This window comes from Schistocerca gregaria, chromosome 1, assembly GCF_023897955.1.
Source record: "Schistocerca gregaria isolate iqSchGreg1 chromosome 1, iqSchGreg1.2, whole genome shotgun sequence".
NCBI classification, from domain to species: Eukaryota; Metazoa; Arthropoda; class Insecta; order Orthoptera; family Acrididae; genus Schistocerca; species Schistocerca gregaria.
This window is the reverse complement of record NC_064920.1, coordinates 988,267,853-988,282,394: the sequence shown is the minus strand read 5'-3', so window position 1 is coordinate 988,282,394 and position 14,542 is coordinate 988,267,853. Positions and strand designations below refer to the sequence as shown.

General features: G+C 45.1%; 1 protein-coding gene across 37 annotated transcripts in view; it reads left to right on the top strand.

The window, feature by feature from the left end:
• Nucleotides 1-14,542, top strand: part of LOC126277939 (synaptopodin-2) — a 388,910-nt gene that overhangs the window by 138,650 nt on the left and 235,718 nt on the right. For all 37 annotated transcript variants that reach the window (XM_049977868.1, XM_049977848.1, XM_049977858.1 and 34 more), the window contains one exon: nt 13,140-13,283. In XM_049977868.1, the coding sequence (XP_049833825.1) occupies nt 13,140-13,283 (144 nt within the window). The remainder of the gene's footprint in view (nt 1-13,139; nt 13,284-14,542) is intronic.

The window sequence follows — 14,542 nt, the reverse complement described above, 5'->3', positions numbered from 1 at the left end:
ACTGAGTGCTTCGCAAGTGTTGTTAAGTTGCAGCTGATATTCGGTCATTATTACTTCATCTTTGGGCTGTCAACATGGTATCTGAAACCCTTCTGTAGATTATCCCTGGTCCTTCCTACACAGTAAACATCTAACGGGCCTCTGACCAGAAAATGGTCATTTCCACACATTTCTGAAGTTGCGCCGTCCTAACCCATCTTTTGGCACTTATATTTACGGCGATGTGATCTCTCTGGTTTATTGTCCTCCCTTCTGCTGACACCAAGCTTTCCTTAAGTACGTCCTTGTGCTGGAAATCTGTGATGGAGATGAACAGACCTGTGAACCTCACATCATCATCGTTGCTTACTTAGTCCATGCAGGCTATGTCTTCCTTTTGTGTCTCGAAATACTTACTCTTTCCCAGTTTTAGTATTCATATCACCTAATCCTCAAGTACCCACATGGTACGGTATCCATCACTGCTTCAAGCAGCGCTTGGAACTCGTCTTTCACTTCAATCATACTCCCTTCCTTGAGAGCACGACAGCTCACGAAAGTCACCTTGTTATTCTTTGCAGTCACCGTTAAGACACAAACCCTTGGGCTGACAGACACAAACTCTGAAATATTACTGACCAAGATCTTGCAGTGCCAGCAGTTTGTGAATACCATGAATACCAGGGTGGTTTTCGGCTATGGCGGTCAACAGTGGATCATATATTCGTTCTCTGCCAGCTCACTGAAAAACTGATGGAGCACGAAACAGAGCTACACATTATGTTTGTTGATTTGAAGAAGACCATTGACTGCATACACCGCAAGAGCCTGTTCACTTGTCTAAGGGTGTTCAGGATGCCACAGAAACTCATCAGCCTGGTAAAGATCGGCCAGAGTGAAACACACAGTAAGATGGAAATGAAAAACCGAGTAACGGATGATTCTGAAGTTGCGACATTCTCAAGCAGAGAGACCACTTACCCTGTTCAATTTTGCATTTGCGAAGATCATACGAGAGGTATAAAGACAACTTCGAAGGGGTCTAGTTCGAAGGAAGAAATCTGGCATATCTGCCCTACGCAGAGGAACTGAAACAAATGACCAGGGCTCTGGGGGTGGCTGCCAGCAAATTTGGGCTACTAGTAAACGAAGCCAAGATGGGTTACCTCGTTATGACTCGTCGACATGATCAAGATACTGGTCAACTACAGTTCCTGTGGGTGGGAGACTGGTCCTACAAGAGAGTACAGTGGGAGCGCTTACCTAGGAGAACCTGTCATGCGAAGTGGAGATCATGGTCCAAGCAGGAAACTGACCCTTCTACAGCCTAACACAAAACCTTCGGTCCAGATGTCTCTCGAGACAGTTCAAGGTTCGACTATATGAAATCTGATCCAATCCATGAGACCTGGAGTGTCCCGAAAGTGGACTTTCATAACATTCTTTTATTTGAGACAAAAGTGTTGCTGAAGAACTTTGGTACGATGTTGAACTCCAACACGGGTGAATGTAGGTTCGGACACTACCAACAGTTATATGAACTATACCGAGATGCAAGTGCAGCAGGACTCATCAGAAGCAAGCCGCTAAGTGGGCTGGATATATGGCTCGGACGGAAGACGACAAGAGAGTACGTAAGCTCCTGGAATTCATCCTCTCAGGCAGGAAACTTGAGGGAAGGCCAAGGAAAAGGTGGAGGGATGGCCTCCATGAAGACCAGCAACCGACAAATGAGTATGGATGGCAGATAGCAGCGATGAATAGAAGACGATGGAATAGGTAACATGCAGCAGCGCTCGTTCCGTTGGGCTTGGTCACGTTAAAATAAAGTGAAATATTTTGTTTGCTCCTTTAAAGAGTACGTAGAACCACTGGCTGGCTTTAGTCTTCATTTTCTTCGTGACTTCCCAAAACTTGTTCATCCTGCCACTATTCGTCTATCGACAGTGTTTTAGTTTCAGACTTCATTCTGTTATTTTTTTCAATTTTTATAAATTTATGTTGCCCGTGTAATTGCAATTGAATCGATCGTGACTTCCTTGAGACCTTTTGGGTATTGGCTAGTCATCGTACTTTGGTTACTTGGGACCCATTTTTGACGGTGAATATTTTCTTGTTTTGTCTTGAGTCGGCCAGTTTTGCTACATGTAGGTGAAATTTCCGACGTCTTTTCCGTGCAATGAAATTGTTTCAAGGAATGCAATCTTTCTGAACTTCAGCGCATTCAAATAAAGTTTTAGATCTTTCTCACGCCTATTATACAAAAATCTCGGTTACCTGGGCCTCATTATTATGGATTTCTGGTTTATGCTAACTCATTTTTTGTTTCGTTTCCCTATTTGTCATTCCACCACTTAACTTTGTGAAATTGTCAACAACTCTTATTTCCTTGAAATGTTTGCAAACATTCCTAGTTGTTCGAATGTAGACACTAGTGACGTAGATACCTGGTTCCGGGCCGGCCGGTGTTGCCGAGCGGTTCTAGGCGTTACAGTCTGGAACCCCACGACCGCTACGGTCGCAGGTTCGAATCCTGCCTCGGGCTTGGATGTGTGTGTAGTCCTTAGGTTAGTTAGGGTTAAGTAGTTCTAAGTTCTAGGGGACTGATGACCTCACAGAGCCATTTGAACCATTTTGAATCTGGTTCCGGAATGATAGTAATGCTGAAGTAGGGAGGATATTAAATGTAGACTGGCAATGGCAAGGAAAGCATTTTTGAAGAAGAGAAATTTGTTAACATCGAGTATAGGTTTAAGTGTCAGGAAGTAGTTTCTGAAAGTATTTGTATGGAGTGTAGCCTTGTATGGAAGTGAAACATGGACGATAAATAGTTTGGACAAGAAGAGAAAAGAAGCTTTCGAAATGTGGTGCTACAGAAGAATGCTGAAGATTAGATGGGTAGATCACATAACTAATGAGGAAGTATTGAATAGGATTGGGGAGAAAAGAAGTTTGTGGCCCAACTTGACTAGAAGAAGGGATCGGTTGGTAGGACATGTTCTGAGGCATCAAGGGATCACCAATTTAGTATTGGAGGGCAGCGTGGAAGGTAAAAATCGTTGAGGGAGACCAAGAGATGAATACACTAAGCAGATTCAGAAGGATGTAGGTTGCAATAGGTACTGGGAGATGAAGAAGCTTGCACAGGATAGAGTAGCATGGAGAGCTGCATCAAACCAGTCTCAGGACTGAAGACCACAACAACATGTACTACGGAGAACGACAGTGGTGCCGAAGAGGACAACGAAAGGGGCGTTTCAGGAGAAGAAATAACGCCTCATGTGGAGGCAACGGCACAGGCGGAAAAACTACTAGTTTACATAGAAGGTCAGCCGGAAATAACTCCACGCGAACGGATGTTAGTGAAACGTCTAAGCGATCGTGCTCCTCTCGAAACTACTGATCTACAGAGACCAAACTCGACATCTTCCTCGGCACAAACAAGCATAATATTTCAGTCTCAGGTGGAAGAAGGCGGAACACACAGGACGTTCCATTTGTCTAACAACCGGATGAATAGTGCATTAGATGGCAGGCAGTGAGTGCTCCGTTGCCCGGCGAATCGAATGTAGTGTCGCCCGTCTACTGTTGCGGTACTAAATTTAAAATATATGGAAATAAATTTTGTACTCACTCATCTCATGTAAGGAGGTGCTCGAGTTGCTGCCATTGTTTTCGATGTATTTCTGGTAGGTACTCAATAAATTATTCATCACACGATGTAATTCTGTTTGACAAGCTGAATTAATTGACACACGGATATTATCCTTGTGTTTGTGTAACGTGTGCGGATTTATTATTTACGCTTTATCCTTTAGTTGCTCCACACAAATAGAAATCACAGGGGATTAATCGTGACTACGAGAAGACAGATATTGTTGCTAATGGCTTTGTCACGGACCACATCGTGAATTGCGTGCAAATAAATATTGGCCGTATGTGCCCTTGCCGAATCATGTTGAAAAAACGCGAAGCTTCGGTCTCTTTCACTCAATTAACTGAAAAAAGTTTGCAAAATATTTTGCATGTATCTTTCACAGTTAACAGTATCCATTAAAAAAACTAGGCGAGAACGCTACCGCAAGACTACGAGCAGCAGACCCTGCACTGAGTGATGATTGAAAAACACATATACCTGACTACAAATGTTTTGAAGATTTCAGGCGACAGTTGTTTGCAGAAATGTATGTGTCTGAAAAGCTTTTCAGGAACTAGGCGTGACTCGGAAGAATGGAAGTGGTCTAAACATTGCATGGAAGAAAGGTGGAGTTGCTTCCTTAAGGAAAATCTTGAACACAAATGCCAACAGCTAAAATTACGGTGAGTATTTGTTTCCTGTTCCCGCACACACCACCGCTGTGGAAACAATATTTTCGCTGATGTCGTTCCAGTGGACTGATGAAAAAAATTGACTGCTGCCATAGACCGTGGATCAATCTAACAGTGCCAATTTAACAACAAGCTAACTTGCTTGAAATTTTGTAATACGTAAAAGGGAAAAAAGTATCGCTGAAACGGATTAAATCTTTCGAAAAATATGGTGTGCCAACTACTTCTGGCGCAACAAGTTCCATATAATTGTGTTCCAGACAAAAAATACTCATGTTAAATAATTTCTACACCCACATCTCAGAGTGTCTCAACGAGGTCCCAGTCAGATGCGACAACCCTACGTGGCACCCATTCGCTCTGCCTGCGTGACTCTAGTGGCCGGCAAACACAACCCCACGCGCGCAGTCATCAGATAAGTGGGAAACCCTTATAACTGAATAGTGGGTAGTAGCAAGAGTAAGTAGAACAGTATGTTGCGAAATCTCAAACCGGGAAATTAGTGGGTTTTCTCCCATCCTAGCTTAGATCCTGGCTCGGGTTCGATTTTTCATACCGTCCTATGTCCAATTTTTGTATCGCTCTCTTGTTCGATTTTTAGGAAAACAAACGTCTCGCGACACCGTCCCTGTTTGGGCCACTTAAATTAGCGCGCGCAAGTGCCTGATTGGTCGACTTCAGTAGTAATTAACTCGGGAACGGCGCAACGTATTGGATTTTTTCTTAGCAGTTATTTCTCAATACAAGTTACCCTGCAACACTCTTGGAAGCGTCCCTGACTGTTTCAGACCACTCTATATGTGACTGAATCCAACTGTTGCCTCCAAACATCGTAGCATGGTTTCAAAGAGGACCCGGATACGTTCCTAAGGAATTACTCTCCATACGCTTTTCATACAAGCCTACAAAGCATCAACAAGTTTTGATGGAGGGCTGTGAGCAACAAGCAACCAACCAATGACATCACAGACATGTTTATGAACGATCCTTCTTCCCCATTCGTAGTCATTCAACCGCTAATATAGCGTCCTTTGATGTCGACAAGTAATAGTTCGACTTGATTTCACTTCTCACTTGATATGATCGGTCGTTCGTGCAACAGTTTCGTATAAAACAAACTTTTCCTTTCACACACGTGACCAACGTGTACACAGTCACCTTTATTGGCCGCAGTTGCACTGCTGTAAACATTCTCCGAGTATGAATTCATCGAGTGCAGTGTTTCCGTACGCAGCGATTTTGGCAATCATTATTATACAATCATGTACGAAAGAAGGAACGGTTTAAAGAACCGCCAAAATGATGCAGAGATAGCCACAAGTTCAAGGGGTGATATCTCAACCAAAAACATTAAAATACGAAAAAAACTTACTAACGAATAACAGAATTTAGTTAGATGTTTAATTCAACGTAGTACTAACGGCTCTCTTGAATGGAGTGCTGGATATGAGTATGCTATCAGTAATTTATAATATTCCGCAGCTGTTGTACTGGAACAATATTTGAAATCCCTTTTGTTACGTAGTAATTAGTTATGCCTCCACCCTATTACCGAACGTATTCATGGACTAGAATCCTGCATCACTTTGCACCAGCAGTGTGTTAGGGGGACTGCTACCTTATTGAAGCATGCGTTTGAAGAAGTATTGTTGGGAAGGAGGAGGAGTCTGTGCTGCACAGTTTCCTTAACTTCCTGCTCTACTTACTACTCTATAATCGATACTCGTAACAAAACTGCCATCTCCGTAGGAGACGATAGAGCTACAGGTAATGTCTTCTCATCATCTCATAATCTGCCGGTCTTTTTCGATGTCTCTCTGACAATCCTGCGTACCGACCCTATTTCTCTGCTCGTAATATCACTGCAGTACAAAATGAATATCCTAGGTGACGAGAAGTTCCCTACAATCAAGTTTCAGGAAATCTGATTTCGACGAATTACCAGTGCTTGAAACGCTCATGAATTCATCACTGCTCAATGCTGCGTCTTATTCGCCTTTCTTTCTGCCAACAGTTCATATAGACAATTGCTTTATCTTTTGCTTCCGGTTTCATATAAATACTCGTTCTGGACGTTTCTACATCTACATCATACTCCGCAAGCCACCTACTGGGGTATGAAGGAGGATAGATCTGGTAACGTACCACTAACTACCATTACTCGAGATGTATGTGGGAGCAATTAATATGTTGTCAGACTCTTCGTGGAGAGAGCTCGCTCATAATTTCAGTAATAAAGTGATGAAGAACGCCTCTCTTGCAACGTCTGCCACTGGGCATTGTTGGACATCTGTGTAAGGCTCTCGTCCGACTGAACGATCATGTACGAAACTCGCAGCTCTTGTTGGATCTTCTCTATTTCTATAAGTTCTATCTGGTATGCATCCTATAACAATGGTAAGTACACAAGAACCGGTCTAATAATCGTCTTATAAGCCACTTCCTTCATAGGTGAGTTACGTTTCCTTTCGATTCTTCCAACGAATCTCAGTTTGGCATCAGCTTTTCCTACTACTGTATTTGTTTTAAGTGGTCATTCTACCTTAGGTAGCTCTGAATAGTTACTCCTAGATACTGTTTCCAGTAATCTGTCATCAATAGTGTAGTTGTACGATAATGGCTTTCTTTTCCTATGTATTCGCCATATATTACATTTCTTTATGTTGACGGTCTACTACCAGAGCCTGAACCATTCATCAGTCCTCTGCAAGTCATTGATACTGCCTTCTGGCGTCGCTACTTTGTTTTAGACAACCCCATCATCTGCGAACAGTGTTAAAGTTTATCGGACGCTTTCTACTACACTAATGCTCAAAATAATGCTGATACTTGGTCAAACAACGCTCTGGTGGGCGGTTTGAGGGTTTAAATCACCTTGGGATATGACCATGTGGTGCATTTGACTTGCGGTCGTCGCACGATGGCGATGGCAGCAGTCCACATAAGCAGAAGTGTGTTGGTGCATGTCAGAGTACGGTGCAGCGAGTAAGTGTGCAGACGTTTTCAGACCTGCTAATGGTGATTGTGTGTTGAAAATGGCTCAAAGAACACATATTGATAACGTTGTGAGGGGTTGAATACTAGGGCGACTAGAGGCTGGTCTAACACAGGAGGTCGTAGCACGGGCCCTCCGTGTGCCACAAAGTGTGATCTCAAGATTATGGCAACTATTCGAGCAGGCAGGAAACGTGTCCAGGCGCTACAGTACGGGACGTCCAAAGTGTACAACACCACAAGAAGACCGATATCTCACCATCAGTGCCCGCAGACGGCCACGGAGTACTGCAGGTACAACTGGAACAGTTGTCTCCAGACACAGTCTACAGACGACTGAACAGACATGGTTTATTCGCCCGGAGACCTGCAAGGTGCATTACACTGACTCGTGGTCACAGGAGAGCCCGTAAAGCCTGGTGTCAAGAACACAGTACATGGTCGCTGGAACAGTGGTGCAGGGTTACGTTCACGGACGTGTCCAGGTATAGTGTGAACAGTGATTCTCTCTGGGTTTTCATCTGACGTGAACCAGGAACCAGATACCAACCCCTTAATGTCCTTGAAAGGGACCTGTACGGAGGTCGTGGTTTGTTGGTGTGGGGTAGGATTATGAATGTTGCACGTATACCCCTGCATGTCTTTGACAGAGGAACTGTAACAGGTCATGTGTATCGGGATGTCATTTTGCACCAGTATGTCTGCCTTTTCAGGGGTGCAGTGGGTCCCACCTTCCTCCTGATGGATGATAACGCATGGCGCTATCAAGCTGCCCTCGTGGAGGAGTACCTTGAAACAGAAGATATCAGGCGAATGGAGTTGCCTGCCTGTTCTCCAGACCTAAACCCCATCGAACACGTCTGGGATGCTCTCAGTCGACATATCGCTGCAGGTCTTCAAACCCCTACGACACATCAGGATCTCCGACAGGCACTGGTGCAACAGTGGGATTCTATACCCCAGCAGCTGCTCGACCTCCTGATCCAGAGTATGCCAACCCGTTGTGCGGTCTGTGTACATGTGCATGGTGATCATATCCCATATTGATGTCGGGGTACATGCGCAGGAAACAGTGGCGTTTAGTAGCACATGTGTTTCGGCACCGTTTTCTCAACTTATCACTAATATCGTGAACTTACAGATCTGCGCCGTGTGTGTTCCCTATGGGCCTATGCTATTAGCGCCAGTTGTGTGGCACCACATTCTGCAATTATCTTTAATTTAGGAGCATGAGTGTAGATCGTTTTTATACATTATAAACAGTAACGGTCCTATCGCACTTCCTTGGGGTACTCCGGAAATTATCTTTGCATCTGTCAATTTTGTTCCATTAAGAGCAATGTGCTGTGCGGGATGATGTCAGATGCGTTCCTGAAGTCATGGGTCACGGCATCAACTTGAACGCCGTTGTCTGCAGAGCTATGGATCTCATGGGGGAACAGGGCGGGCTGAGTCTCGCAAGACCTCTGTTTGCGGAATCCATGTTGATTTTTATAAAATATTAATATGTGCAGACTGAAGCGAGGAATGAAAATTTGTACCAAGACCAAGATTCAAACTCAGCTCTCCTGCTCGCTTGCCAGATGTGCTAACCACTACTCCTTCCTGGCACAGTGGATTTACACAACAGCACGGACTACCCCAGCACGCCTCCTCCTCAATCCAAAGTGCCATTCATGCCTCAGAACACTTGGTATTCCCCCTAAACTCGAACAGCACTGCAGATGTTCTCCAAGTGTATTGGAGTAGCACCTCAGCATCAAATGAAACGAGGTATCCTGCATAAACCCAGGCATAGCAGCTTTAACCTACTGAAACGTTAGCGGTTAGAGCATCTGCCTAGTGAGCAGGTGACCCAAATTCGGATCTCAGCCTTTATATAAATTTTCATTCATCTCTTAGTCTTCATATTGTTGTGGCATCAAACGCCAAATGTGGCACAAGGACACCAAATGTAGTGGGTGGGTGCCAGGAGGTGCCATATTAAATCTCGGCGAGAACTATCCAAATGATTTATTCGTTTCCACTACAGTGCTTCGTTCACTTCGGTCCGCGTCACACGGCCCCGTAATGCTGAGGTAGCATCCCAGTGGCCTGTGCACCACAACATTCATTGGACAAATACATTATACTAGAACTGACATATGATTACATTTTCACGCAATTTGGGTACATAGATCCTGAGAAATCAGTACCCACAACAACCACCTCTGGCCGTAATAACGGCCTTGATACGCCGGGGAATTGAGTCAAACAGAGCTTGGATGGCGTGTACAGGTACAGCTGCCCATGCAGCTTCAACACGATACCACAGTTCATCAAGAATAACTGCCGTATTGTGACGAGCCAGTTGCTCGGCCACCATTGACCAGACGTTTTCAGTTGGTGAGAGATCTGGAGAATGTGCTGGCCAGGGCAGCAGACGAACATTTGCTGTATCCAGAAAGGCCCGTACAGAACCTTGCAACATGCGGTCGTGCATTATCGTGCTGGAATGTAGGGTTTCGCAGGGATCGAACGAAGGGTAGAGCCACGGGTCGTAGCACATCTGAAATGTGTCGTCCACTGTTCAAAGTGCCGTCAATGCGAACAAGAGGTGACCGAGACGTGTAACCAATGGCACCCCATACCATCACGCCAGGTGATACGCCAGTATGGCGATGACGAATACACACTTCCAATGTGCGTTCACCGCGATGTCGCCAAACACGGATGCGACCATCATGATGCTGTAAACAGAACTTGGATTCATCCGAAAAAAGGAAGTTTTGCCTTTCGTGCATCCAGGTTCGTTGTTGAGTACACCATTGCAGGCGCTCCTGTCTGTGATGCAGCGTCAAGGGTAACCGCAGCCATGGTCTCCGAGCTGATAGTCCATGCTGCTGCAAATGTCGTCGAACTGATCGTGCAGATCGTTGTTGTCTTGCAAACGTCCCCATCTGTTGACTCAGGGATCGAGACGTGGCTGTACGATCCGTTAACAGTCATGCGGATAAGACGCCTGTCATCTCGACTGCTAGTGATACGAGGCCGTTGGGATCCAACACGGCGTTCCGTGTTACGGTCCTGAACCCACCGATTCCATATTCTGCTAACAGTCATTGGACCTCGACCAACGCGAGCAGCAATGTCGCGATACGATTAACCACAATCGCATAGGCTACAATCCGACCTTTATCAAAGTCGAAACGTTATGGTACGCATTTTTCTTCCTTACACGAGGCATCACAGCAACGTTTCACCAGGCAACGCCGGTCAACTGCTGTTTGTGTGTGAGAAATCGGTTGGAAACTTTCCTCATGTCAGCACGTTGTAGGCGTCACCACCGGTGCCAATCTTGTGTGAATGTTCTGAAAAGATAAACATTTGCATATCACAGCATCTTCTTCCTGTCGATTAAATTTCGCGTCTGTAGCACGTCGTCTTCGTGGTGTAGCAATTTTAATGGCTAGTAGTGTATAAATGAGAAAATGGATAATAATGGAAATTCCATGAGGCTGGCATTTGATGTAGAAAAGTCGTAACGCTAAAAACTTGTTTCTACTCAATCAGTACATTGCTTCTTCCTACGATTATCTCGCGAAATGACCATGTAGTTAAAGTTGAGGCGATTCGAGCTCAGACTGGGACTTACCGGCAATCGTTCTGGACAAGAAAGTGAGAAATTGACACAAAATACCCTCCGCCGCATATCATAAGGCAGTTTGCACCTTATAGGTTCAAAACCATCGTACAATATGCATTAGATGAGTATGTGCCAAGCAAGATCGCAAGAGATGGAAAAGAGCCACCGTGGTACAACAACCGAGTTAGAAAACTGCTGCGGAAGCAAAGGGAACTTCACAGCAAATATAAACATAGCCAAATACCTTGCAGACAAACAAAAATTACGCGAAGCGAAATGTTGTGTGAGGAGAGCTATGCGAGAGACGTTCAATGAATTCGAAAGTAAAGTTCTATGTACTGACTTGGCAGAAAATCGTAAGAAATTTTGGTCGTATGTCAAAGAGGTAGGTGGATCGAAACAAAATGTCCGGACACTCTGTGACCAAAATGGTACTGAAACAGAGGATGACAGACTAAAGGCCGAAATACTAAATGTCTTTTTCCAAAGCTGTTTCACAGAGGAAGACTGCACTGTAGTTCCTTCTCTAGATTGTCACACAGATGACAAAATGGTAGATATCGAAATAGACGACAGAGGGATGGAGAAACAATTAAAATCGCGCAAAAGAGGAAAGGCCGCTTGACCTGATGGGATACCAGTTCGATTTTACACAGAGTACGCGAAGAAACTTGCCCCCCTTCTTGGAGCCGTGTACCATACGTCTCTAGAAGAGCGTAGCGTTCCAAAGGATTGGAAAAGAGCACAGGTCATTCCTGTTCTCAACAAGGGACGTAGAAGTGATGTGCAAAACTATAGCCCTATATCTCTAACGTCGATCAGTTGTAGAATTTTGGAACACGTATTATGTTCGAGTGTATGACTTTTCTGGAGACTAGAGATCTATTCTGTAGGAATCAGCATGGGTTTCGAAAAAGACGGTCGTGCGAAACCCAGCTCGCGCTGTTCGTCCACGAGACTCAGAGGGCCATACACACGGGTTCCCAGGTATATGCCGTGTTTCTTGACTTCAGCAAGGCATTCGATACAGTTCCCCACAGTCGTTTAATGAACAAAGTAAGAGCATATGACTATCAGACCAGTTGTGTGATTGGATTGAAGAGTTCCTAGAGAACAGAACGCAGCATGTCATTCTCAATGAAGAGAAGTCTTCCGAAGTAAGAGTGATTTCAGGTGTGCCGCAGGGGAGCGTCGTAGGACCGTTGCTATTCACAATATACATAAATGACATTGTGGATAACATCGGAAGTTCACTGAAGCATTTTGCGGATGATGCTGTGGTATATCGAGAGGTGGTAACAATGGAAAATTGTACTGAAATGCAGGAGGATCTGCAGCGAATAGACGCATGGAGCAGGGAATGGCAATTGAATCTCAATGTAGACAAGTGTAATGTGCTGCGAATTCATAGATAGATAGGTCCCTTATCATTTAGCTACAATATAGCAGGTCAGCAACTGGAAGCAGTTAATTCCGTGAATTATCTGGGAATAGGCATTAGGAGTGATTTAAAATGGAATGATCATATAAAGTTGATCGTCGGTAAAACGGATGCCAGACTGAGATTCATTGGAAGAATCCTAAGGAAATGCAACCCGAAAAGAGAGGAAGTAGGTTACAGTACACATGTTCACCCACTGCTTGAGTATTACTCACCACTGTGGGATCCGTACCAGATAGGGTTGATAGAAGAGAGCAGCGCGCTTCGTTACAGGATCATTTAGTAATCGCGAAAGTGTTACGGAGATGATAGATAAACTCCAGTGGAAGACTCTGCAGGACAGACGCTCAGCAGCTCGGTACGGGCTTTTGTTGAAGTTTGGAGAACATACCATCACCGAGGAGTCAGCCAATATATTGTTCCCTCCTACGTATATCTCGCGAATAGACCATGATAATAAAATCAGAGAGATTAGAGCTCACAAGGACGCATACCGACAGTCTTTCTTTCCACGAACAATAAGAGACTGGAATGGAAGGGAGAACCGATAGAGGTACTCAAAGTACCCTCCGCCACACACCGTCAGGTGGCTTGCGGCGTATGGATGTAGATGTAGATGTAGATGTACTAGATGATTTGAGATCACACACCCGTGCAGCCGAATGTGCTGCCCATGTCTTCCGAAACGTTTCCAACATTACGCGGTCTGCCACTGGTAACATTCTCCAGCATGATCAGAGCGCAAAACTTAATCGGCTGTGGTTGTCGCAGGACGAGCCCCTGGACGACAATGGCAACCAAGTGGCTGAGGCGCCGCCGCCGCAGCAGCAGCAGCCGCCAGCAGTCACCAGCTACTCCAGGGAGGTCACGCAGGAGAGCTTCGTCCGCGAGCAGGACGGACAGGTCGTCGAGCAGGTAAGTGCTTCCCTTTCTCCCTCATTATCTGCTCCACCCGCCCCATCAGATCAATATTGGTGCATACAGGCATTAGAAAACAAAGATCAATACCCAAGTAAACCGAGTGGGCAAAAATCAAGGGGAGGGTTTTCCCATTTGAAAATGTGCTGTGTATGACGTCCGAACATTGTGCGGCGGACAGCCCGAGTGTAGGCTCTATATCTGAGCAGTCTGTTACGGACAGCTGTGTTGTAAAAATGACAGCTTGTCGCCAGTCAATCGAATTTGAACGTGGAAAGATAAGCGGTACAGCCACATTAGTCACAGCATATCGGCTACACAAGAATTCTGTGCACAACAGTGTCTACGGTGGGCCTTTAGTATCGCTGAAACAGTCCTTCTACATGTGAAAGTCACATCAGAGGACGACAGTTACCTTGCCACCTATTTGAATTTTAGGGGTCAGGAATCCATTTCTACCGTCACTGTACTAAGACAACACAGCATAGACTTCCTTAGTCTACGACATAGCCGTGCCCCGTTGCCTTTCTACGACTTTTGTCCACTCAGGTTAATATGGAGCAGGACCACATTTAACCACCGAAATTGCTGAATCCTCCAGCGAAGCGGTGCCTAGAGGAGGTTAAACAAATTTTATACTCGCTTCATTCCTTGGGGAAAATTAGTTCTTTGAGAGATGCTGAAGAATATCAATATAATCCTAATTGTTTTTATAATACAGATCGTCCGCCGCGCGGGATTAGCCGTGCGGTCTGAGGCGCTGCAGTCATGGACTGTGCGGCTGATCCCGGCGGAGGTTCGAGTCCTCCCTCGGGAATGGGTGTGTGTGTGTTTGTCCTTAGGCTAATTTAGGTTAAGTAGTGTCTAAGCTTATGGTCTGATGACCTTAGCAGTTAAGTCCCATAAGATTTCACACACATTTGAACATTTGAACAGATCGTCCAATAAGTGGACATTTCGTGCCGTGTCCAAGGAGGGACTTGTCTTCACACAAGACCCTTTCAATTATTGAGAACAATATCTGCGCTGCAGAATACATGCGGCCTCCTGAAATGGTTCCATACACCTTCGGTCAGTGGTTAGTACACTGGACTCGTATTCGGGAGGAAGACGGTTCAAACCGGCGTCCACACAACCTCATTTAGGCTTTCCGTGATTTCCTCAATCGCTCCCTGGTAATGCCGGAATGGTTCCTGTCAAGAAGCATGCCGATTGCTTTCCCGACCTTGAAACAATCCGGGAAATATAAACTTCCT